General features: G+C 29.0%; 7 protein-coding genes across 7 annotated transcripts; 3 read left to right on the forward strand and 4 right to left on the reverse strand.

Moving 5' to 3' along the window:
- Position 1: 1 nt before the first annotated feature.
- On the reverse strand, positions 2-2,423 carry LOC113792555 (uncharacterized). The gene has a single exon (XM_027342455.2). The coding sequence runs from the start codon at positions 2,334-2,336 to the stop codon at positions 30-32; it is 2,307 nt and encodes a 768-aa protein (XP_027198256.2). The 5' UTR covers positions 2,337-2,423; the 3' UTR covers positions 2-29.
- A 67-nt stretch (positions 2,424-2,490) lies between these two features.
- On the forward strand, positions 2,491-4,246 carry LOC113792548 (uncharacterized). Its single transcript, XM_075821416.1, has 3 exons — positions 2,491-3,264; positions 3,324-3,632; positions 3,704-4,246. Exons 1-3 carry the CDS (start codon positions 2,635-2,637, stop codon positions 4,229-4,231), a joined length of 1,467 nt encoding a protein of 488 aa, XP_075677531.1. The 5' UTR covers positions 2,491-2,634; the 3' UTR covers positions 4,232-4,246.
- LOC113792575 (sodium/potassium-transporting ATPase subunit alpha-like) lies at positions 4,219-7,901 on the reverse strand. The gene is made up of 6 exons (XM_027342481.2): positions 7,633-7,901; positions 7,250-7,561; positions 6,238-7,184; positions 4,655-6,166; positions 4,487-4,588; positions 4,219-4,408 (listed from the first exon to the last, which is right to left on the reverse strand). Exons 1-6 carry the CDS (start codon positions 7,633-7,635, stop codon positions 4,288-4,290), a joined length of 2,997 nt encoding a protein of 998 aa, XP_027198282.2. The 5' UTR covers positions 7,636-7,901; the 3' UTR covers positions 4,219-4,287.
- A 1,266-nt stretch (positions 7,902-9,167) lies between these two features.
- LOC113792519 (uncharacterized) lies at positions 9,168-10,513 on the forward strand. The gene is made up of 2 exons (XM_027342413.2): positions 9,168-9,304; positions 9,378-10,513. The coding sequence occupies exons 1-2, from the start codon at positions 9,290-9,292 to the stop codon at positions 10,347-10,349; spliced, it is 987 nt and encodes a 328-aa protein (XP_027198214.2). The 5' UTR covers positions 9,168-9,289; the 3' UTR covers positions 10,350-10,513.
- Positions 10,514-12,772: 2,259 nt separating this feature from the next.
- On the forward strand, positions 12,773-14,506 carry LOC113792523 (cuticle protein 10.9-like). The gene has a single exon (XM_027342420.2). The coding sequence runs from the start codon at positions 12,953-12,955 to the stop codon at positions 13,466-13,468; it is 516 nt and encodes a 171-aa protein (XP_027198221.1). The 5' UTR covers positions 12,773-12,952; the 3' UTR covers positions 13,469-14,506.
- LOC113792520 (uncharacterized) lies at positions 14,359-15,412 on the reverse strand. Its single transcript, XM_027342415.2, has 2 exons — positions 15,256-15,412; positions 14,359-15,159 (listed from the first exon to the last, which is right to left on the reverse strand). The coding sequence occupies exons 1-2, from the start codon at positions 15,268-15,270 to the stop codon at positions 14,383-14,385; spliced, it is 792 nt and encodes a 263-aa protein (XP_027198216.2). The 5' UTR covers positions 15,271-15,412; the 3' UTR covers positions 14,359-14,382.
- A 6,569-nt stretch (positions 15,413-21,981) lies between these two features.
- LOC113792526 (ATP-binding cassette sub-family C member 4-like) lies at positions 21,982-26,540 on the reverse strand. The gene is made up of 7 exons (XM_027342422.2): positions 26,151-26,540; positions 25,544-26,069; positions 24,947-25,489; positions 24,307-24,890; positions 23,480-24,239; positions 23,041-23,422; positions 21,982-22,985 (listed from the first exon to the last, which is right to left on the reverse strand). The coding sequence occupies exons 1-7, from the start codon at positions 26,264-26,266 to the stop codon at positions 22,012-22,014; spliced, it is 3,885 nt and encodes a 1,294-aa protein (XP_027198223.2). The 5' UTR covers positions 26,267-26,540; the 3' UTR covers positions 21,982-22,011.
- Positions 26,541-26,720: the final 180 nt, after the last annotated feature.

Raw genomic sequence — 26,720 nt, forward strand, 5'->3', positions numbered from 1 at the left:
ATGAAAAATGAAAAATGATAAAATTTTATTCATGGCTCATAAACTATTCGACCATCTTCCATACAATGAAGATAGCCACGTTCTTGTAATGAATTGACTATGTTTCGGAATTCATCCGTATCCAATACAATCGACTCATAAGGTGTATAGGCCAATTTCAGCCGGATATTTTGTTGCAATGTTTCGAGGTTAGCAACGCAAACCATCCATTTCAAAGTTCGTATAATAGTTGCTTCGATGACCAAATATTTGTCCATGATTCGATTGCCTCCATCAAAATGTTTTGACGAATTCGTTGCATTAGAAACGGTTTCATAAAGGCTTAAAATTTTCTCTATATCATAGCTGAGTGATAATTGTTCTAATTTGATCCAATTGATTAAATTTAAATGATTTTCTGATTTCATGATTTCAATGCCTTTGAAATGATCGTTGAATATAAAAGTTTGGCAAGACAAATCAGTAGTAACGTGGTCGTTTGTTGTATTTAAAATCAGTAGTAGTTTATATTTGATGAATACTTCCAATGAGGATTTTAATTGATCTGATTTCAATTCAGTTGTTTCTTCCAATTGTTTATAACTGCACATATCAAATTCATTAAAAATCGATAAAATTGTCATCTGTTTAAGTGTAACAATAAAATGAAATTCACAATTTTCTGAATTAATATATTGAACCAATGCAGAACAGTAAATTGGCTGAAGGGTGAGAATTTTCTTTGGATTTTTCTGCAGGAATTGTTCGATAAAAGATTGATAAATGGTTATGAATTCGTTTGGAATTCGAAATGTACGTTCCAATTGCAATCGATCAAGATTCCAAAGTGAAGAATTCAATAAAAAGATTTCTATTTCGTCACCTACAGAGTGATGAGACTTAAGATAATCGTTCAATAAAATTTTCACATTAAAACTTAAAGGACTATATGGATTGATTATAATATCAAAAAAATTTGCAATTCGTTCGATATCTTGTAACATTGAGCAATTGCTTAGGCCGAATAAAATTCGTTGACATAAAAAACGACGATTGTAGTAAATGATAGCAGATTTATCCTCAATAAACATTAATAGATCAAATGCTGATTTAATTAATGTTTGTTGATTGCCATCTATCAGAATAGTTGGATCGTCCAGATTAATTATTGAAGCAAAATGTATTAGCAATGATATGATGCATGCAAATGCATTGTTCGAATTCAGATAATAAAGATAGGCATCATTCAATGATCTATAAATAGTTGTTTCGTTTTCGAAAACTTTTTCAATAATATTGTAGCAATATCGAAATAATTGATGACAATCATGAACAAAATCAAACGTTAATTGCCAATTATAGTGATTTGATTTCCAATCACTCAACTTGATCGATGTTGATAATTTCAATCGAACAAATTCGCCAAAATTTTTTGCTAATTTTTTCAAAATGTTTTCATTAAATCTGATCATATTGAATAGATTTTGAAGATCGAGCCAACGTTCCGAATCAATCCATTGTTGAAATCGATTAAAATCACAAATAACATCTTGATATTGGCCAATCAATTCAGAATACAATAATTTAGCCTCCATCTTAATTAGATCTAAACTAAATGAATAATGTTTGGCCAAAGCAAGTTCGTCATTGATAGCCGATTTAACAAAACGGAAATAACCAATCAAATCAAATTGATCGATTGCAAGATCGTCATTAATTAACTTATTTGATACATTTCGATAGACACTTTTCAATCGTTTCAAATAAGGAAACCCAAAACAACGATAATAGATTATTGGATTTTTACAATGACCATCGATATATTTCATTAATTGGAATATTTGCTCAACACGGTTATTTTGTTGATTAGAATTTTGCTTCTGGTTTTGAATTTCACGCCAAATCGATTCGAATAGAATATCTTGATGATTTATTATGAAATTTTCAACAAACATTGACATTAATAAGTCGATGGTGTGATGTTTTACCAATCGATAGGTTAATCGTTGAATCGAGATAGTCATTGCATAGAATGAATTTATCGAATGTTGAAATTGAAACCAACAGTAAAGTAAATAATCTAAAAGATTGTCATCTTTATAATTGGGTAGACAGGAGGCCCATTTTTTAACCACAGATTGGCAACAAATGATCCAGACCGAAATCACAGCTGCTATCGATAATCGTTCAATTATTCGATTGACTAGCATATTTATTGATTGAAATTCATCATTTTCATAATAACATGATGATTGAAATAATTTTATGATTCGATCTTGTAATTGAAGACATTCTGAATCATTTCGACAAACAATATTATAATGTTGTCGTAATTTTTCAATAAAATACAACGACATTTTTTTGATCCGATAATCATCTACAATGGAATAAAACCTACAATCGTAATAATTTGAATCATTATTGATGAATTGTTTGAAATTAAATCGAACATTTTCTAAATAAATAAAATTACAAGGATTTCCTTCGATGTCACATCCTTTATGAACTGTACCCGATTCCACGTGGTTGTATTTGTTTCTATTCTGAAATTTTATTTAATTTTTAATTTATTTGTTTCTAAAATTATAGTTTATTTTTGTGAATTTTAGGAATTAGATTTTTTTTGAAATTATGCTAATTTAAAATCTTAAGAAGATGGCTTATGAACATCCAGAAGAAATTTCCTCTAATCATTGGTCTATGTTTCAAACAACATCTGAAAATGGTTACGATTCGGATAAAATTGATTCAGATATTGAAGATATGCTTTATTCATCGATTCATCATCAAACGATCAACTCGGAGGAATTAAGTTTCACTCCGATAAAACCAAATGAATCATTAAATAACGATGACAGAAATGAATTATTAATACCGAAAATTCGAAACATTTTCAACGAAAGAAAAGTTGTCAAGAAAAAGAAAATTAAAGAGCTAAAAATTCTTAAACGAAAAAATCAAGATGATGAACAACAAAATGATGCTCAGAAACTCACTGTGAAACAAAACAAAATTTCATCTGATCAATTCGACATTTCTTATGGACATAATATTACATTAAATTCTAATGATTATACTGATTCGAAAAATGGATTCTACCTAGAAGCAAATTATGATAATGAAAATATTGATGAAGTAATGAAAAAACTTCCAAAAGATCGACGATATTGGAAAGTAGGTCAACAAGATCTACAATCATCATTTTTTCAACGACGTGGTCGTCATCGACCTAAACAATGTAATTTATGTTTTCAATTCGGCCATTTAGATCGAGTTTGCCCTAATGTATGTATGAATTTATTGATTGATTTGTTTTTTTCATTAATTTATCAATTAATTTACAGAGGATAAAAAAATGCTTTATCTGTGGTGATGAAGATCATGAACAGAAATCGTGTGATAAAAAACTAATTTGTTGCAAATGTTTTATGATCGGACATACAAGTAATAATTGTGCGAGCAAAATACAATGCAAACTTTGTCACATTGTTGGTCATAGTCAAGAAAATTGTACATTTCATTGGCGAAAATATTTAACAGTTGTCAACGAAACCGACGATCATAAAGATATTTCTATCCAATCTAATGATATTACCATCAATGCTAAAGTGTCTTGTTATAACTGTGGTATGAGTGGGTCTCATTTCGGTCATGTAAGAATTGCCATTTGATTAGGATTATTGTTTTATTGTAACTAATTTTATGATGATTTTTTTTGTGCTAGGAATGCAAGTCCTTGACCATTAATCGGAAACGAAACGAAATTCCATCGCCTATTTTTAATCTAAAACGTAACAAAATGGGTAAAAAACAGCAGCGAAAACAACAGCCAATTTCTCCTGTTTCTGAAATCAAACCATTTTTGTTAAATGTAACAAATGGATCTAATGGCAATGTTGATAGTGATGATTCACTGGAATATGTTGAAAATATGCTAAGGCAATCGAATCCATCAAAAAATATAATAGATCAATCGAATATTAGGAAAAAGAAACGGAAATCATTCAAGAATGTCAAAAACGGTCAAATCAATGCAGCAAAACAATCTAAGAATAATTCCAAAAATCAACCTTTGAATCAACAAGTTGTTAATGGCAATACAAAGAAAAATAAGAAAAAATTGAATTCCAAAAAATCAACGAATAAGAAAATTAAGAAAAATGAATTTTTTGATAAGATATTTTCGATGAAATTGCAATCAAATGATGGCAATGTGATTAAAAGAAAAAAATTAAAAACTAGAAAAAAATAAATTATTTTAATTTAAAAAAAAATATAGAAATGATTATTTATTTAATTACAATCAAATTAATAATAAGTTTCTTGTTCAACCCAACCACCGGGATTGCGTCGTAAAAGGAAACGTCGTACTTCATCGAATAAGAAAATTAAAAATGAAAATGGAAGTGCCAATAACCACCAGGAAAATCTATGGAAAAAAAGAAGATAATTAATGCAATAGGATGAGACATTATTTCTGCAACAACAAAAAAAAATTCCAACATACTTTAATGGTTGAGTTCGGAGTATAATCGGCATACCCGGACAATATGTAAGAAATGCGGCCAATGCGGTTTCGAAAAATAATGCAAAATTCAATACTTGATTTCTAATTTCAATGAAATTTATCAGATAATGATAAAAATTTAAGCCGAAAAAATATTAGTATAATTACCCCATTTTTTGTTCCAAGATTGAATTTCGTCTTGTTTTTCGTATGATTAAATCGGCCCATTGTACAACAACAATACTGACAAAAAATGCTGTATAACAAGTTTGTTCTAATTTTTTACGCTGTGAATAGGTCCATTCTTGACCATTAGCATCCAATAAATCATTAATATACATGTTATCCCATTTTTTACGAAGACCAAACACAATCCAGCCCCAGAAACCGTGTTCAGCCATAATGACAAAATAAGTGAAAAATCCGGCTGAAGCTTCAATTATCCCAATTAATCCGTATGAAGCAAATATTAGACGAGAATTGACTAGTTTATCATGTAATGGATCACGTGGTTTTCGTTTCATAATATCCGATTCGGCTTTTTCATATGCATAAGAAATGGCTGGTACCATATCTGTACCAAGATCGATAAACAGAATAGTAATTGTACCGAGTGGAAGTGGTATATCAAATAATATAAAACTAAGAAATGGTGTTATTTCTGGAATGTTTGATGTTAAAGTATAGGCGATTGATTTTTTTAGATTATCAAAAATCAAACGACCTTCTTCAACACCGGTAACAATCGATGCAAAATTGTCGTCCAATAAAATCATATCGGCTGCTTGTTTCGAAACATCTGAACCAGAAATACCCATAGCTACACCAATATCAGCTTTTTTCAATGCTGGTGAATCGTTAACACCATCACCAGTTACAGCAACGATTGCACCTTGACGTTGACAGCCTTCAACAATGATTAATTTTTGTTGTGGTGAAGTACGAGCAAATACAATTTCAGTATGATGTCGAAGAACATCATCAAGCTGATCATCTGACATATCTTTCAATTCTTGACCATGAATGACAGCAGCTTTTGCATCACGTGGATTAACACTTGTAATTGGTACTTGTAATCTTGATGCAATATCTTCGATAGTTTCATTATTCTCTGAAATGATACCAACAGCTTTTGCAATAGCTTTAGCAGTAATCGGATGATCACCGGTAACCATAATAACTTTTATACCTGCACTTCGACATTTAGCTACAGCATCAGGTACAGCAGCACGTGGTGGATCAACCATTGAAATCAAACCCAAAAATCGCAGATCATTCATTGGAAAATTCATGTCGTCCGCATTAAATACATATCCTTTCGGATATTTATCTTCATTTAATTCAAAATCACACAATCCAATCACACGTTCACCCATTCCTCCCAATTGCATATAAGCATCATTGAATGCTTTTCGCCATTCATTATCTAAATGTTTTTCTTCACCATTTATAAAGATTGTTGTACAACGATCAAGAATACGTTCAGGTGCACCTTTCATGCACAATATATAACTTCCTTTTGCATGATAATGTTCATGTATGGTTACATGATATTTATTTGTTGAATTGAAAGGAATTTCACAAATTTTTGGATTCTGAGAACGATAATCCATAACATTTCCTGTAGCGATTTCCATACATTTTAGAATAGCTATTTCCGAAGCATCTCCTGTACATTCACTATAATAATAAAATTTCAAAATAAAATTATAGTTTTTTTCGAAATGAATTTTGTTAAAATCTTAACTCACCGTTTAAGAATCGAAATGTCAGATTGATTGGCTTTAAATTCAGCACGACTACATAATGTTGCTGTACGTTCTAATGCTTTCCATTCATTAGAACTTTTATCGATTTTCGTTCCAGATTGATCTTCAGTCGTATCTATTTCAACAATTTTATTATTGAACCACATATGTGATACTGTCATACGATTCTGTGTTAATGTTCCAGTTTTATCTGAACATATAGTTGAAGTTGATCCTAATGTTTCGACAGCTTCTAAATTTTTAACCAAACAATTCTTTTTGGCCATACGTTTTGCCGTAAGTGTTAAACATACCGTTACTGTTGCTAATAAACCTTCAGGAACATTTGCCACTATAATACCTATTAGAAAAATGACTGCATCAACAATACCATAACCAATAGATAACGCAATAATTAAGAAACTAACACCTAGAAATACAGCAACACCAGTGATAATATGAATAAAATGAGAAATTTCTTTGGCTATTGGTGTTTCACCGACTTCCAATCCGGATGCTAGATTAGCAATTCGTCCTAATATGGTACGATCACCTGTATTGACTACAATCCCAGTAGCAGTTCCTTCTACACAATTTGTTGAAAAAAATGCCATATTTTTTGTTTCCAATGGATTTTCATGTGTATTTTCGGATGATCGCAATAATGGTTCAGATTCACCAGTCAATGATGAATTGTCTACTTTACAACCTTGTGAACGAATAATTCTTAAATCAGAAGGTATTCGATCTCCTCCTTTAACTTCTATAATATCACCAACGACCAATTGATCTGCTAAAATTGTATGTTTTTGTCCATCACGAATTACGATAGCATATTGTGGAACTAGATTTTTAAACGATTCCATAATGGCCGATGATTTGGCTTCTTGATAGTAAGAAAATACTCCAGTTATAATGACGACAAAAGCAAGAACAATACCAAGATAAAGCTAACGATGATAATATAGTTTTATGATAATTAAACAATAAATGAATATCTGTAGTATGTATTTACATTATTCATTTCTTCTGGCTGAATTGCTGTGGCGACGAAACAAAGAATAGCACCAACCCATAATAGCATGGCAAAACCACCAAATAATTGTTTGCAAAATTTTATCCATTTTGGTGTTGTTTTTGGCGGTGTAAGAGCATTCGGACCATCACGTTCCAAAATTTCCATAGCTTTAGTTGAACTATGGCCAAAATCCGGATTTGTGATACCATAACGAGCATATAATTCTGCAAACGGAATTCGATGTTCATCCATTTTGACCTCTTGCTTAAGATCATCAAGATTTTTTTCAACTTTTGATGATTTACAACCCTTTCAATATATTCAACGAAAGAAAAAAACTTGAAAATTATTTGGAAAAAAATATGATTAAATAATTTTACCATTGTTGATTTTCTGGTTGATAATATCACTGATTGAAAATTTCAATGAAATTTCGATAAATGTTAATGAAAAAATTGGCGTAATCAAAAAGCCAACAAATGTCATTTAACTTTAGATTCGGATTTTTTAATCAATAATTCAGTCAGAACAAAATCCATACATAAAAATACTAACAGTGAAAAGAATAAAGATGAAAAAAATGAAAAACAATATTTTAAATCAAAAGCGATTATCCAAATCACCAGACTAACAGAATCATAGACAATGGTTTTTATATAGATGAAACTTTTGGAAATATTTTCAATAGATTTGGACATTGATTTTGTTACAATATCCATCTTTATTATCTGATAATGGTTTAATTGTATTATCCATAATTGTATTTAAGGTCGGTTCACCTTCGTTCAAAAAAATTTTAATAGAATTTTATAACTCAAATACTAATTACAATTACAACTTCTGATTATTTCCTTGTGTAATCACCTATAGTTACCAGTTATTTCGGTTTTTTTTTACTAATTTGTAACATTACTGTTTTTTATACCTTTGTCATGGCTAATTGATTTGATTTGAAATTTATTTTTATTTTTTCAATGGAAAGAAATAAAATTTGTACCTTGTTATCGCATAACATTTATAATCATCATTATTATTTCCATTATCATTATCATTTTGGTACATGTTTGGTTTGTCATTATGTCAATGACGACCGTTTGAATTTTGATCTTGATTATCGGTCCGTGTGTGTGTGTGAACATGATATAGATGATAACATGTTGAATTGGAAATTGAAAATTTTCCGTAAATTTTATCACATCAAAAATCAAAAATCAAATCTAAATTTAGAACAGATAATAATGCTTTAATGTGATGAATTCAAATTCTTCGATTGACACCTGTTATAATTTTATTTGTTTTTTCTTTCTTTTCGCTACGTTTTATCTCATTCACATTGAAAAACCATAGGTTGTAATAAAATTGAAAAAAAACTCATCAAATATTATTAATTGAGATTTTTTGTACAATAAATCTGACCCTATACAATCATTCGTTGTTAATCGTTGTTTTTTTTCCGATTTGATCTTTAGAATTGTATAATTTTAACATAATATGATCATAGTTAAAGTGAATAAATTGATTTATTAATGAAATTGATTATCATTGAATAAAAGTGAAAAACAAATTCAATTATACGATTCTACTTCAACGAAAGAAGTTCTTTGCCATTTTAGCCTTGAATAATCTAATTTGCTCAATATTCTTTTCTTTTTCTTTTCTTCTTTTTTTGATGATTTATTCATGGTTTTTATGGTTGCGCCATTTTTTTGTGTTTTTTATTTTTGATTGTCTGCTGAAGTGAAACATTTATCTTCATTGCCATCTTTTCTTTTATGTACAATTTATTATTCTGATCATCATTTGAATGATCTATTAATCAATATTACAATGTTCAAAGATGATGTAAATATTCTCAGGTTTAATTACCAAGGTTTTTTTCATGAAGTAATAAATTCGAGAAAATAAAACCGGTTATTTTGATGTTGATTTTTTTACCTAACCTGGTTGTCGATAAGTTTCGTTGAATGGGTATATAAATTGAACAGAAAAAAACAATGACCAATATCATAATTGAAAAAGTGAAAAACAAAAACAAAAATGATGATGTTAAAAGTAATTATTCTGATTGTTCGGTTTTTACATCAAGTTTTTTTATTGATTTTCTTTTTTTTTTCTTTATGATTAGGCAATCGTTTTATTTGGCATTTTGTCTATCGTTTTGGGACAGATGAACATCGGTACTGGTTCCGGTGGTTTTGTTGGTCATCGAATTGTTTCGAGTGGAGGTTTTACTGGTAATTCTGGTTTGTTATCAGGTGGTGGATTTGTTGGTCATCAAAATGTTCCAATGGTTACAAGTGGTGGTTTTGTTGGCCATCGTAGTAACATTCAATCATTTCCTTCAAATGGACGATTTTTTTATTCATCACCAATTGGATCATCCAGAATCATGCCAAATTCAATTTCATCAGCTCCATTTCGATCATCGATTTATTCACCAGTTCCGATGATTGCCACTGCACAACCTTCAATGCCAGTGTTTCGACGATTTCGTCGCAGTATTGATGGAATTCGCAACTATGAAGGATCACAAACCGTATACTATGGCACTGAACAACAAAGCGTTCAACAACGAAAACAATTATCATCATCATCATATGATCAATCATCAATGAGCGGATATAATTATGGTGCCTCGGTTGAAGCCAAACCGAAACAACTATCATCATCATCATATGGCCAATCATCAATGAGTGGATATAATTATGATACATCGGATGAAACCAAACCAAAACCATATCAATTTTCATTACAAAGTCAAGATGATGGTACTGGCAGTGCTAATTGGTATCAACAAGAACAATCAAATGGTGATGGTGTTATTGTCGGATCATATACTATTCAAGATCCTGTAACCGGTACAATGAGAATTGTAAATTATCGTGCCGATGATGATGGATTTCATGCGGAAATTCAATCAAATGAACCAGGTGTTGTTGATTCTAATCCGGCTGATGCATCCATACGAACAATCCAAAACAATGTTGGTTCAGTTCGTTCGGATTATTCCGCTGTTAGTGGTGTAGCCAGTAGCTACAATAAACCACAACAACAACAATATAAACAAAAATCTTATGGTGTATCATCAACTTATTAAAAATTGTTTTATTCGAATAATCCAAAAATCTTTTTTTTAAATCGTTCATTCATCATGAACCGAATGGTAAATGTTGATGAATTTGATTATTTTATCTTGATGAATGTTTCACATCATCAACATTAATTGATTTGGAATCTAAATAAAAGCATTTTCTTTGTTAATTTCCCACGATTATTTTTCGTATAGTGATTTTCTGTCTCTCTATTCCAACAACAACAACAACAAAAAACCATAACAAAATAAAGAAAAACAAAAATCGATTAAAACAAAATTCGTTTACAGGAAAATTTTTGTTTTTTAGAGATAACAATTATTGATAATGTTTAATTAAGGAAAAGAAAAAGAAAATGACATTTTTCTATATTTATGATATGAGAAATTTGTTTTGTTTTTTTTTCGAAACGTTGACCATCAAATAAAATTGAATACAAAATACAACAATATACAGAATTCCACGAAAATCCAACATAGTGATATTGATCAAATATTTAACAACAACAAAAAAAATCCATTTTGTTTCCTGTGTTTGTCAAATTGAATTTAGCATTTTTAAAAAGACAAGATTTATTTAAATTTAAATTTTTCGATAATTCTCTTTGGTTGTTGGATCGCTATCATCTATCATTGAGTCATCTTGAGTGTGAGTGTACTCAGGCATTACTCAACATTATGGTTGCGATTCTAAAAAAAAACAAAAATCAAGCGGAAAATTTTTCTTTTCCATATTTTACTTAGGAAAATGGAGCGTTGATTTTACTTTGTTGTTATTTGTTTGTGTAACTGGAACTGATTTTGAGTAAAGAAAAATATTTTTGTTTTTTGTTTTGAAATTGATTTATGACAACAACTGGAACGAAAACAACAACATCGACGACGAAGAAAAGAAGAATATTAAATGTGACAACAACAAAAAAATCGACCATTGATTCGATATGATAAGAGAATAGAAAAACAATGAAAGAAAAAAGGAAAAGATGGAAATATGTTTCCTTTTGAGAATCCAAACAAAACCTTGAAAATCTATCAAATTTAAAATCTTTTTTTTTCGTTCGTTTGTTTGTCTGTTTCATTGCTGTTGTTGTTTTTAAAATTCAACAAAAATGGTCGGGTGTATTATTTTTGTTTTGAAACAAAATCAAACTTAAAAAATAAAACAATTTCTGTGTTTGATGTTTAGTTGTTGATTCTTTTTTTTCTCATTTTAATGATCAAGGTTAAAAAAAAGATCATCATCACTTAGCCATTTCAACATTGATCCAACAACGATGTTACCATCATCATGTTAATTTTATTCATAAGCCAGATTCTTTTAAACCTAAACATTTGTGTGTGCATATGCAGACTTTATGCAGACATTCAAAATACGATTCGATAAGCAGAATAAAAAAGCCTTGAAGCAATCTAATGCGAATAAAAAATTATCATCCTAAATGATGATGATGGATCGTTTTATGATTGATTAATGCAATTCAATTTATCATTTGTCTGTGTGCTGTGTGTATTGGATAAGAAAAAAAAATTTGTGAAAGCAAAAATAAAAAACACTTAAATTTTTTTTAACGAAAATAAAAAAAATAAATTTACATTTTGATCAAAAAGGAAAAGAAAACATTCATTTCGATTCAGGTTTTCTACTACTGTTGTTCATAGATATAAAAAACGTACATACACATTTTTAATTGCTAAATTTAAATTAATTAATTCATACTAATTACATGTTATTATCATTTTATAATCATCTTAGTTTCGTTTCTAATTTTTGTTTTCACAAAAAATGTGTGATGTGTGTAATTTTCCATCACTAACACTAATCAATTAGAATTTTATTTGATATCTTTTTTTTCACTTGAACAACATCAAAAAAAAACATTTGTCAAATATCAATCATAAGCAAAACAAGATAAGGGAAAAAAATATTTAATGCAACCAACTGATCAGACCAGTATACATTACTTTCTCTTTATTGTTTCAGAAAATTCATTCAATTTAATTCTACCTATGGACCGTAAAACATTGATTTTGTGTGTAGGTGTTTTTAGTTACAAATTGAAAATTCAAAAGTAAAAGGAAAATCTCCACCTATCATCATTCTAACAGACTAACATTCTTTTTTTTTGATAACAAATAACCAAACATCATCGAATAGATGAATAATGATTATAAAACAACTACAATAAAATAAACAAACAAAAAAACAATATGAATATGAAAGGAAAAAATTTTCCTTTTATTCACGCCATTGCAACAAACACACAGGTAAACGCATAGACAGGGAGAATAAGAGAGAGACAAGCAGTAAGAAAGAGTAACGAAGAAACTCAATATCATCGACATCATTGAATCAAAAAAAAAAAAAAAAAATTTCTTTTTGGATTCAATTTTTTGCAATAATCATATAAATATTGTGAAGGAATCGATTCGCAATATCCATTTCGTTTTTGTTTTTGCTGTTTTCTTCACTATTTTTTTTAACGTAACGAATTAATTCATTCAAACGATATTTTGATCTGTGACATCGGTGCATATTTATTGACGATTTTTTGATCAATCTTCATCCTTTTTTTCTGGTGAACCACATAGTATTGATTTTTTTCAAAATAATGATGAAATTTATGATTATAATTTCAACAACAATGGCTGCAATGGTTATCGCTGCACCAAAACCACAAGTATTATATTCAAATACATTTGGCGGTGCACTTGGTCCATTATCTACTGGTCAATATCGACCAGTTGCTTATTATTCACAATTACCACCATTAGCTAAACCGATTGCCTATACAGCCGCACCAAAACCGATTCGTTATTCAGCACCATCCGCAGCATTAGTTGAACATGAAGAAAATTATCCACCACAACCATTTAGCTATTCATATGATACTGTTGATGAATATGGTACACAAATGACTAGACAAGAATCTGGTGATGGTGCCGGAACTGTACGTGGTTCATATTCATATCGTGATGCTAATGGTATGGCACGTATTGTTAATTATATTGCCGATCATAATGGTTTTCGTGCTGAAATTCAAACCAATGAACCAGGTACACAAACATCGAATCCAGCCGATGCGGTTATTATTTCATCGAATCCATCTGCTTATAAACAACAATAAATCAAATCAATTATTAAATTTATTGATATTATTGATATAAATTTTTTTCTGAAATTTCGAAAACAAACATGGGAAAAAAAATCTGTCAAAAAACTGCCATCAAAAATTCACATTTCTATTTGAATATTGAAAATCGGAACAAATATTTTCATCTTTTTTGGTTGTTTATTTTATTTTTTTTCATAATTTTTTTTTCAATAAAAATCATTGAAATATCCACAAGATGGCCTTACTTTTTTTCCCACAGAAAAAAATGTCGTCAATGATTAAAAATCAGATCAAAAATTTTTGAAACTTTGAAAATCTAATGGATTGAAAGTTAATGAAATTTGTTTCATTTGAATATTCAAAAAAAAATGATGTCCTTAATATAAAATCTGCCTGACCTTTTGCAATGGATGCAAATTCTTCTTTTTTTTATTAATGGATTTTGTTGTTATCAATTTCAATCAAAAACCCGACTCAACAAGGTGAACAAAAAAAAAATGTTAAAAGTTGAAGAAAAAAAAACAAAAAAAACAAAATTTTTTTACTTTTTAATCACAAAAATTAAAATATTTCTTTTTTGTTGTTGTTGTTTTCTGATCTGATAAAGTTATTGCGTCGATATGGATCATATCCGATAATTTTTTTTTGTTTTGTTTTTGTTTTCGTAACTTTTTTTTTGTAAATTGGTGGTAAAATTATATAGGAAAAATGAAAAATTTCAATCACATCAATCGATTAGTTATTGATTTGTTGTTGTTTTTTACGTTTTTACTGTTGAGACAAATGAAAGCTTTTTTTGTTGGAATTAAATGTGTGTGTATTTGCATGTGTTATATCATTGTATGTTTTTTGGATTTGTATTTATTTGAAACAAAGTATTTAAAAAAAAAATTAAACTAGAATTGTCTTTTTTTTTGGTATAGGATTTATTTTGGTGGTTGTGCTTGTGCTACATATGATGATCGATATTCAGCATCTGCTGGTGATGATGATGCTGTACCTGGTTCATTGGTTTCAACTTCAGCACGGAAACCTTTTTCATCGGATACATATTTAACAAGACGTGTATAACCTTCGGGTGTTGTAAATGAATATTGACCGGTAACAATACCATTTTCGCTAACTTCATTTCGTTGTAAATTCATGCCAAATTCATCAGTTTCATCGAATGAAAATGCATAGGGAGCAACTGGTGTGCCTGGTTCATAGTAATCCTCTTCAACGGCTGGAGCTGCTGCAGTGACTTGAATTCGGGCTGGTTGTGGAGCTGGTGCAGTGACTTGAATTCGGGCTGGTTGTGGAGCTGGTGCAGTGACTTGAATTCGGGCTGGTTGTGGAGCTGGTGCAGTGACTTGAATTCTTGCTGGTTGTGGAGCTGGTGCAGCAAATTGAATTCTTGCTGGTTGTGGAGCTGGTTGTGAAACAAATTGAATTGATTGTGGTTGTGGAGCGGAAACAAATTGAACAGCTTGTGGTTGTTGAGCGGCAACCAATTGAACAGCTTGTGGTTGTCGTATCAATTGTAAACCAGCACTAGCTGTTGGAACAGCACCACCGGCAATCACAAATTGTGGTTGAGCAGCTGATAAACCAACCTGAGCACCACCACCAAAACTGATTGGAATTAAACGAACAGTTGATGGACCTTGTGGAAGAAATTGACCATAAGCAATATTGGCAACAGTTACCAAAACAAAAACAACCTAACAATTCGATTGATAGATTTCAAATATAATTTTTAATTAGCTCGGGATAATAATAATAATAATCAATAATAAAAATGTATAGTGAAATCGAACCTTAGTGAACATCATTTTTTTTTCTTTTCTTAGTGAGCACAAATATCAGAGATACACAAAAGAAAATAACAGAAAAAAAAACAAACAAACACAAACACGAAATGAAGATGAACAATCAATCAATAACTAAAATTAGATTGTGATTTAAAAGAAATCTGATTTATATAGTGGCCGATCAATTACAACATTTACATCGTTGATCCAGAAATTTTTCGAAAAAAAAAGAGTTTCATAAATATGGGATGCTTGTTCAGTTTGTTCATTGATTCATTATTCAAAAAAAAAGAAAAAAAAATGTCTTAATCGTTATAATATTGTACCTGTAAAATGTATCATCTTTTTTTTTCTCTGATGTTCATCATCATCGTTATTTTCACAGAGATTTTTGTTAGAAAAAAAAATTCCTTGAACGTCATTATCGTCATACAGAAAACTATACACACACATGATTTTGATTAAAAATTTAGAAAAAATTGATTGAAGATCCATAATGGATGGTCATCATCTTTATCATCAAAAGTGTATCCAATATGTGCCTCCTACATTGGATTTTTCATTTTCCATCCTCTCTCCAAAACGAAAAAAATTGTCGTCATCAAATACGATGATGACAATTTTTTTTTGTTCGTCGTTGTTTTGTTTCTCATCTGATTGAGATGTTAATTAAAAATTTTAATTTCAATCTGATAAAATACTGTATGAATGATGTTATAAAGAGAATATGGAATTTTCAGAAAAAAAAATGAAATTTTTCAAAAACAAATTATTCAGTTAAAAACAAGGGGAAAAAAATTGTTGGGTTTTTTCTGCTTTATTGTCAAGGTTATTGTCAATACACTGTTATCCTTTTTTTTCAAAAAGACTAAGCCTTAGTTTTTTAAAAAAATCTGTAATTTAAATTTTTTTTTTTAAATTCAATGATAGAACAATTTCAGTGCGTCAATTGGATTGACGCCTACATTGTTTTTTTTCAAGTTTCAAAAACTAAATCCAAAAAATTTGTTCTTGAATTTTATTGCTTTTTTTCTGGATCAAACAAAAAAATTGAAGGCAAAAGTTGGAAAACAAATAAACGATTTTTCATTATGGAATTGAAAAAAAAATTCCAAGAATTGTCAACAACAAACAACTAAAAATATCATCACAAGACATTCTTTATCTTTCCTGTTATCAAGATGCAGCTAATTTTTTTCAGCATAAGAATTTTTAAACCATATTGAAAACCATATTTAAGGATTCATGAATTTTTTTAAAAAATTATAAACACATCGACTAACTGTCGGATGTTTTGAAGTCAGAAGAAGAAAAAATACCTGTATGTTGATCTTTCCTTCATTTCCACTGTCAAACAAAATTTCTGAATTTTCTGAATAAAAATTTTGTTTGAAGTAAATACATTGAATGAATCGATGTTATTGATAAATTCATCCTATAGCTATCTTTGATCTTGCATTAACAATTATCGTCAACAATTTTTTTTTTTTCGTTATCATCATCAACATCATCTTCATCGTCGTCATTATCATCGTTGTTGAAGACGACATTATTTATTAAAATTAATTTTTTTTCTTCTTTCAATAAAGAAGTTAGAGGGGAAAAAATCCGATCAAATCAAATTCAATAATCATTAATCTTTGTAAGCAAAGTCAACTTTTTGTTATTGCAACAAAAAAAATTCACAAATATTTAATATCGTATTTGGTGGAAAGATTTATTATTTTGGATTAGAATTGTCATTGCACATCTTTAATCAACAATTTCGAAACGAAGTTGCAAAAAAAAATGAATGTAAAATCAAATTCACATCGATAATGGATCATTGAATTTTTTTTTCTTCTTTTTGATTTAAAACAGTTAATTTGATTAACATCAGCAACAACAACAACAGCAACAAAAATTCTCATCAAATCGGTCAATTTATTTAGTTAATTTAGTTAATAATCAGAAAATTTGTTTCGCTTCTGTTGATGTGATTGTGAGAAAAAAGAAAATAAGAAGAAAAAAAAATCAAATATTTGCTGAAGGATAATAGTTTTTGGAAAAGAAGATGATGATGAAATTGAAATTGAAAAAACTGATTTTCAATTATCTTCAAATCAATTATTGATCATTCTTGAATGATAAATTCGATTTGAAGGAAGATTCTTTCAAAAAAGAATGCTACAGTTTAATTATAATTCCAATTAGAAAGAAAAAAGAAAAGGATCAATATTGATTCGGATTTTTTTTTGGATACTTTTCAGAAAAATATCCGTATCAATAAGAGATGAATCATGAATTATTTACGAATGTAGAGTTGTCACTTTCAATACACCTTGCCTAGACATTGATTTATATGATATTTCTTTGGAATAAATTTTTCACTCCGTGTGTGTGTGTTATTATTAATGAAGACAGCTGAAAAAAATTTGTTTTTTTTACTTCACACTATGTGTTTTACCTTCTGGAATTATTGATAGCAGAAACGATGGTGGCCATTTTTTGATTATATTTCTTTTCTTTTTGTGTACTGCATTCTTGATGATAAATGTCAACCTTGAACAATTTTCGGCAACTACAAAAAAAAAGTTTGGATCGATGACGATCTTCATCCACATTGATTGTCAGCTTCAATAATGATCTTGTTTAATCCATTTATTTGAAAAAAATAAAGTAAAGATGATAATAATTTTAAATAGTATATTTGGTGTATAAGTTAAAATTTGTATTTTAATTAGTTTTATTTCAGTTTGATTTTTTATTTTCTAATCTGGAAAATCATTTGATTTAGATTCTAAACTTGAAATAAAATTTAAATTTTCTCGCAATAAAACAAAAATCTTCTAGTTTTTTCACTAATCATAAAGATTGAATTTTATTTTTTATTTTATTTTATTTTATTTTTTGATATTAATCAAATTCCAAAGTTAAAATTAAGGTTGATTTATTCTAACCATCCAGGGTGTTTTAGGAACGACGTACACACACATGGATAATGGCAATTTGATCTGTTTAAGACTTAAACTTTAAGTAGTTCACAACCATCATCATCATCAGACAAAATCCAAGAGATTCAACAACAAATCTTGTGACAATATTGAAAATGAGAAATGATGATAATTTGTAATTCAAAATAGAGAAATATCAAATTGATTATCATTTGTTCATATTCAAATACAAAAAAAAAGTTCATTTATTTGGAATTATTTTGCTTTGTATTCAAATTAATCCGGAATCAAAAAAAAAAAGTTCAACTATAATGGGGATTATAATTGTGTTTTGAAAATGTCACCATCATATTTGTTTTTGACTTAACATATGTAAATTGGAATCATTTTCTCTGTAAAATCATCCTACATATAAATAACAGTTTACAACAAAGATGTTCTTACTATTTGGAAAAAGAATCCAATAAAGAATTTGATTCCTTATTTGGAATATTTATTTGTGTTTATAAACATATAAAATCCTACGATATTAATAAATCAGATTAATTTCAGATTGTGAAACAAAATATTCATCAAGGATTCACCATCTTTAAAATTATCATGTTTTTTTTCGAGTACGAAAATGTCAACAGCCGAATTAAATATTGCTCAAAGCTTAAAACAAGAAAAAAAAATCAATTTTGCTATCTTCTTCCCAGAAACAAATAGAAAAAATTTCAAAACAAAAAAAAAGCGAGTAAGGTTACATTTTTGTTTTCTGTTCTTTTGTCCTTAAGAGGATTCAAATTATGCAGATTATGATTACAAACGTTCGTTGTTGTAGTTTGTTTTTTTTTTTTTTTTGATTTTCGATGATAATTTCAATTTTTTGTTTATTGACCGTTATTGAATCGAAGACCTAATTGCAATCACAAGCAAGCAAGCGCGTGAACACACAAACAAAGTGTGAAGTATGGCAATAAAAAAAATTGTGATTGTTTGGTCACTTTCCAAACATACTGGTAGATAATGTTCTTATCGCAAAATACTTTTTAGCTAGGACTACTTTTAGTGTTATCGCGATCGTTATCAAACATTTGGATTAGGTTGGATATTTTTTTTTGGGTATAAATATTCGACACGAATACCTGATTGATCATCAGACACTTGTTGACATTCAATCATCAAACAACAGTGAATTTCATTTTCAACAACAACAAAATATTTCAAAATATCAATATGAATTCAATAATGATTATATCATATTTGACTATTTGTGTATTGATCGTTTTGGTTGGTCATAGTCAACAAAGACCATATGATGGCCAGAATAATGGATATGGTATCAACGGATATGGTAGTAATGGTGGATATAACAATCCTGGATATGATAATTATGGTTATGGTAATCATCAACATGAACAACATGGCGGAAACGGTATGATGAGAGGACAAAATCCAAATGATCAACAACAATTTAATGGCCGCAATAATAATGATGATGGTAGTTCTAATGGAATGTTGAAAATTTTGGGCAATTCAATGAGAATGATGGGCATTGAAGATGAATCGAAAACAACCATTTTGAATCGCGAACGACGTAATTCCAAACAATATTCAGGACCAGCATTTTTTCCAATGATGCCACAACAAAATCAAAATGATGATGATTGGTTAACAATGCTTTTGGTTTATTTGATCAAACAATTTGGTTTTGCAAAATAATTATCATTTATTGATTTACGGAATTTTTTCTTTCAAATTCAATATTTTTATATCAGCTTACTTTTTTCTCATTCTTTTTACAAAATAATTGTGATCATTTGTTTTCTTATCTTATAATCAATATTGATATGTATTTTAGTGAATTGCAAAAAATAAATTCGTGAATTTTCCAGAAAATCCCATAATATAATATTTATCAATTATACTGAGTGTGAAAACCGAGAAAATATTGCTTGAAGCTTACACTTTTGATCCCTCCCAAAAAAATTCTTTTTTTTTTGTTGAAAAATCACTTAACAATAGTCAAAAGTCATAGTTTTGCTTCCTCCCTGTCCCTAAGCAAATGAAAATCTTGCAATTTTGAATTGAATTTTTGTCATTTACACTTTTTGAATGAAAGATCTTATCTTTGACACAGACACACACAAACACACAGTATGAGGTATGATAATAATAATAAAATATTTTTTTTATGGATCAAAATAACCGTTGAAATGTACAAAGTTTAAATGTCAAGTGTCATTGAAGAATGTAAGCATAATAATATTAGCTAGGGCCAGAAGCTTGTTATCGACAAACATTTTCATTCATACATTCTTTTCTTTTTTTGGGTATAAATATTCAACTCAAATGCCTGATTGATCATTATACATTTGATCATTGAACAGCAAACAATTTCATGTAAAACTTCAGCTAAACTTCGTTTGATTCATCATAAAAATATGAATTCAATAACAATTACATCGTTGATTGCCATTTTGGCGTTGATTGTTTTGGTTAATCAAAGTGAACAGAGACCATTTGATGAAAAATCAATCAACGAGGAATTTGGTAACAATGGTCATAGTGGAAATGTCAATATTATGGAAAAATCAAACCCGGCTGATCAACAACAAACTGATGACAGCAAAAATGTTAACACTGATGGAATCTCTGATAAAAATTCTGCGGATTCATTGGTAACATCCGAACAAAACATCGAAAAAGAATCAAAAACACCGATGGCCATTTTAAATCGTGTACAACGTCATTCTCATCATCATCATCAGGCGCCAGCAATTATTCCATTTCCAATTATGCCACCACCACAACAAAGTCAAAGTAATGATTGGCTAAAAATGCTTTTGGTATTTATGCTTTTACCACACAGAGCATAGAATTTTTTGAATCCGATTATCATTCGATTATTATGATGCGAAATTTTCTTTATTTTTTTCATATCTCATTATTTATAACCCTTTATCTTACCTACTTTAAACTATTATTTATCGTTTCCTAAAAGCAATGCATGTTTTCATTATCATTTTATAATTTGATGCTCAAATAAATTTGCTCATTACTCATCCAAATGATTATTTTTCAAATTATTCGCATTTGTATTTACATTTGAACTTGTATAATAGAAAAATCATCATGGTTCAGATTTTGTTTCACACATTGCATTATTATAAATTCTCAAATCAATCGCTATTGCCAAATTCATTTTATCAGTTGATTTCAATCAGTTCATCATCGATCCTATACCCATCTCAGAAAAAAATATTTTCTTTTTCCAGAATGAATTCAACAACAACAACAACAACGATTGTATTGTGTGTTACAATCATTTTTGTATTGATTGCTTTTTTTGTCGATCACAGTGTACAATATCCATATTATAATGGTGTTGGTAGATATGTCAACAACAATAATGGTTATTATGGTAATCAAGTCGGTATGATGGGATATGGTGGTAGTAATATTGGTGCAGGCCATTATGGTCAAGGTCGTATGATGGGCTATGGTCAACAACAATCAATTGGCAGAGGTAATTACGGTATGTTTGGAAATGGAATGACCATGATGGGTATCGAACAAGAACCAAACATTCATATATTAAATCCTTGAACAACGAAATATACCAGATGATATTGAAACACATCAAATCTTACTTCAGGAAATAATATTTCTGGTGCTGGTCTTAATATTTGATTGATATCAAAAACCCTGCTTTCTTGACTAATCTCTTCCTGATATATAAACAATCGATCTTTTTTTAATTGTACTATACATAAAAATGACAATTTTTTGTTTATTTTTTCCTTTTTGGTTTTGAAAATTTGAAATAAAACTTGTATTCATTTTATTATATTATTGCATGTTTTTTGTCGTTCGCTATGGATTTCAATTTTTCAATCATTTGAGGTCCGGATAGTTGAATTAAATTGTAAAATATTCCCTGTTCATTTTGAATAAGATTCAAAGGTGTATCAAATTGTGCAACACGACCAGCATCCATCACTATTATTCGATCTGAATCGATAATTGTATTCAATCGATGTGCTATTGTTATAACAGTACAATCGCTGAAATTATTACGAATAGTTTGTTGTATTAAAGAATCAGTATGATTATCAACATTGGCTGTAGCTTCATCCAATATAAGAATTTTATTTCGTCGTAATAATGCACGTGCCAAACAGATTAGTTGACGTTGACCAACGCTCAGGTTATCACCTCCTTCCGATAATTGATATTCAAGTTTTTCGTACATTTCATTAACAACTTTTTTTATCTGAACTTTTTCCAATGCATTCCATATTTCTTCATCGCTACGTACGTCGAATGGATCAAGATTTTTTCTTAAAGATCCTATAAATGCAACAGGTTCCTGTGGAATAATTGATATTTTTGATCGTAATTCATGTAATCCAATATCACTACAATTAACACTATCGATTATGATTTTACCATTGATTTCAACCATTCGAAACAATGCTGTTATTATCGAACTTTTTCCAGCACCAGTTCGACCAACAATACCAATCTTTTCACCACCATGAATTTCAAAACAAACATCTTTTAGTACTGGTTTTGCTGAATGATTATAATAAAGATAAACATGATCGAAAATAATTCGACCATTTTCAGGCCATATTGATGGAAATTTATAATTCGATTTTAATGGTGCTTCGGATTCTAAATCTGTATATTCCAGAATTCTTTCAACCGAAATCATTCGTTTTTCAGCCTCTATAGTTGCTCTAATTCCTGGCTGAGTTTTACCGATTAATCCAAGTATTGTTGATAATATTAGGCCTGCAGTTCCACTTTGTATATCTAATTGATTATTATTATTATAAATGATGATTAAATTTTCAATTTTTTTCCATACCTTTATAGGATATCATTATAAAAATGCTAATAATGATCATATAAATCATACAAATCAAATCCAAACAAATGCCAGTAAATTTCATCGAAGCAAAACAAGTAAAATAAATAGCTGTATGATCATTTTGATAGCGATAAAATTGATGGATAAATTCATCGTTTACATTGAATGAACGAATTGTTGGCAAACCATTCAATGTCATTGTCATATGATTGAATAATGGATTTCGAGCAATATTTTCAAAACGATTTAAATCTTGTGCTACCATTGTATATAAACGACGAATAATTAGAATGGATGCAATCATAATGAAAGCCGGAAACATAAGATACCAATGTGCAATGGATACGATAATTGTTACTCCCAATAATGATACTATGAACTAAAAAAAAATTGTCAAATATCATCTTTTTTTTATACGAAACAAATTGAAACATACATTAAGTAAATCATTTACTGATTGTGGTAATTGTTCATCAATAATTCCAATATCTTTTGCAAAACGATTCATTATACGTCCGATAGGAACATTATCATAAAATGAAATCGGTACACGAATCAAACTGCAATATAATTTTTTATGTAAATGAATCGATGCATTGATGCACATAATAAATATAGTTATTGTTTGTATAATCATAGCGATTAAAATGCTGGTAACTAAAGTTGAATAAATCATTACATCATTAAAACGATGATCTTTTATATTCATTAAATCTATTTGTGAATTATTTCCCATTATCAAGTGTTGATTACGATTCGTCCATTGTGAAAGCCAAATATCCGTATAATAATATAAAGATGATGTACAAATAATTGCAAAGATCATTAATGGAAATCTGATTGGTCCAATACCGGCCCGAATATATTTCCAATATATTTCTCTTTTGATTGATCCTTTACTTGTTTTAGTTTCTTCTACAATTTTCGGTGTTGAACATTTTTGTTGATTATCCGAATAAACATTACCGATGGTCATTGAATCATTTGTGGAAATTTCGGAAATATTTTCAACAATATTTTTCGGTTGTAAAAATGATTCAAGATTAATTGATTTTGATTTGATAATTTCATCATAATGATCAAATATTAATTGTCTTCCATTATCTAATACAAGTATTTTTGATGCATTCTTTATGAATTGTGATTGATGTGTAACCAAAATAATTGTCTTTGATTTTAAATAATTCATTATACATCTTTTCGAAAAAGGAAGAATTTCATTTTCTTTTAATCAATTTCTATTAATGATTAGCAACAACATACCTTTCAAATATATGATTGGCCACTTTAACATCTACAGCGCTCAATGGATCATCCAACAGATAAATATCCGCTTCACTATACAATGCACGAGCTAATGTTAATCGAATTTTTTGCCCACCACTTAATGATACACCTCGTTCACCTACTAAACTTCGATCACCATGTGGTAACTGTTCAAGATCATATTGCATTCCGCATACATCGATAATGGTTTTATATTTGTTTTTATCATATTCGCTACCAAAAAGTATATTATCACGAATACTTCCATTTACTATCCATGGATCTTGAGCAACATAAGCAATACGGCCATTTAATTTGATCGAACCTTTTGTGATTGGAATTTCATTCATTAATGACATAAGAAACGTACTTTTGCCTGAACCAATCGAACCAATAACCATCACTAATTCACCGGGTTCGACATTCAATATTATATTATCAAGAGCTGGTTGTTTATTTTCAGCCATCCAAACCGCTGAAACATTTTCCATTTTTATAGCCATTTTATCCTCCTTTAATTCTGATGTTTCATTTTGATATGTGATCGTTTTTGGACTGAATTCTTTCAAAAGAAGAAAATCCTTGAAAAGGTTATCGAATAAATGAAAGAAGGAATATGAAACACAAATCAACTTACCTGAATACGATCACATGAAGCAAACATTTCAAATAATAATGTCAATGCTATGGGCAATCCTCTTGATGATACACAGCTAGTTGTTTCAATCACATTCATTATGACAAATACTTGATCAGCATTCAATAGATTTCCATCATAAATTACATAGGCAGATAACATTGCAAATAGAATTATATGACTAGATATGAATGCTATTACAGAATTGATAGCTTTCAATATTATACCCAATTTTATTTGAATTATTTCTTGATTTCTTGCATGATCAACAAGACGGCTAAAATGTTCTTCCCATGCATACATTTTGATTACACGAATTCCTTTTAATATATCCGAAATGATTCTTAATCGTGTATCGGAAGTTTTTGCAATTTTTTTCCGTAATAATTGAAAAATACGTCCAGTTATCATATTCAACGGAATGACTAACAATAATAAAAATAATCCAATAAAACAATATGAACCAATATAAATATAACAGATGTACATTCGTACGATAAACATTAAAGGAGAAACGATTATGTAGCTTGAATAATTACAAAACTAAAATGGATAGATTTTAAACGAATAATTATCTAATTAAACACAATTACATACCTGATCAATACGTGTAACATCATTTGAAATTAGATTCAATATTTGACCAATAGTTGTTTGACGAAATGCCTGTTGATGTAGACGAATAGCTTTACGATAAATCAATGTACACCATGCAACACGAATTTTAATTGCACATCTAATTGCTAAATATCGATCTGGATGTCTTAATAGAATACAAAAAAATGGTATACACACCATAGCCAATAGATAAAGGCAAGCTGATTGAAATTCATCATCATTTGGATGTGAAAAAAATCTAATCACACGTGATAATAATAATGGCTGAATTGATCTAAGGAAACATTCTCTTATAATTGTTATTAGAATACTGCCAATTAGATGCCATGGAAATGATCGAAGTGTAGCACGAATAAAATTTGGTTTTGGACGTTTCAATTCTAATTGCCAATAATGTTCAAGAATATTGGATAATTGTCCCGAATCATCGGATTGTGAACATTTTGGTAGATCGGATATTTGAATTTCATTATTAATACCTTTTATGAACAATGGTAATACCCAACTTTTTTTTCAACAAGAAAAAATTTATCATTAAAAAAATAAAATAATTAAATGAAATAATTTTAAATTTAAAAATTCTTACAGGTTATAAATACGGACAAATAAATTACAATTTTCAAATGGTGATTTTTTTGTCATAATCATCGATTGATTTATTGTTGCTTGATTTTTTTCTTCGTTTGAAGAATTTAGATTCATTTTAAATTTATGTTACGTTTTAAATGATGATAGTTTCGTCGTTATGTGTTTCGTTTGTTGTATGCAGTAATGGTCGCTGTAGATCAATCATAGATTATCCAATACCTGCTTGGAAAATTTTTGTTTTGGTCGGATTTTTTTTTCTCAAATGTAGATGGCTAAATGATAATTTAGCAAAGTAATACATTCACTGATTTTTCACATTCCAGCGATGTTTTTTTTGTTGTTGTTGATCATCAAAATTTCAAAACAGTTTATATTTCGAAAAAATATTAACCTGTTTATAAACAATTGTTACATTTTGGGATTTTTTCCAAAGAGTTTTATACAAAAAATTTTCGTTTTTTTTTAATTATCATCTGATGTTATAAATATTTGAAGAATTATCTCATTGAACCGCAATGTGTTTATGTTATTTAGATATTCAAAACAATCAATAAACTATTATTCATCA

Source organism: Dermatophagoides pteronyssinus, unplaced genomic scaffold, assembly GCF_027571235.1.
Source record: "Dermatophagoides pteronyssinus isolate colony J.1.1.1.1 unplaced genomic scaffold, Derpt_VIB-CSIC_2022.12 sq0010, whole genome shotgun sequence".
Lineage (NCBI taxonomy): Eukaryota > Metazoa > Arthropoda > Arachnida > Sarcoptiformes > Pyroglyphidae > Dermatophagoides > Dermatophagoides pteronyssinus.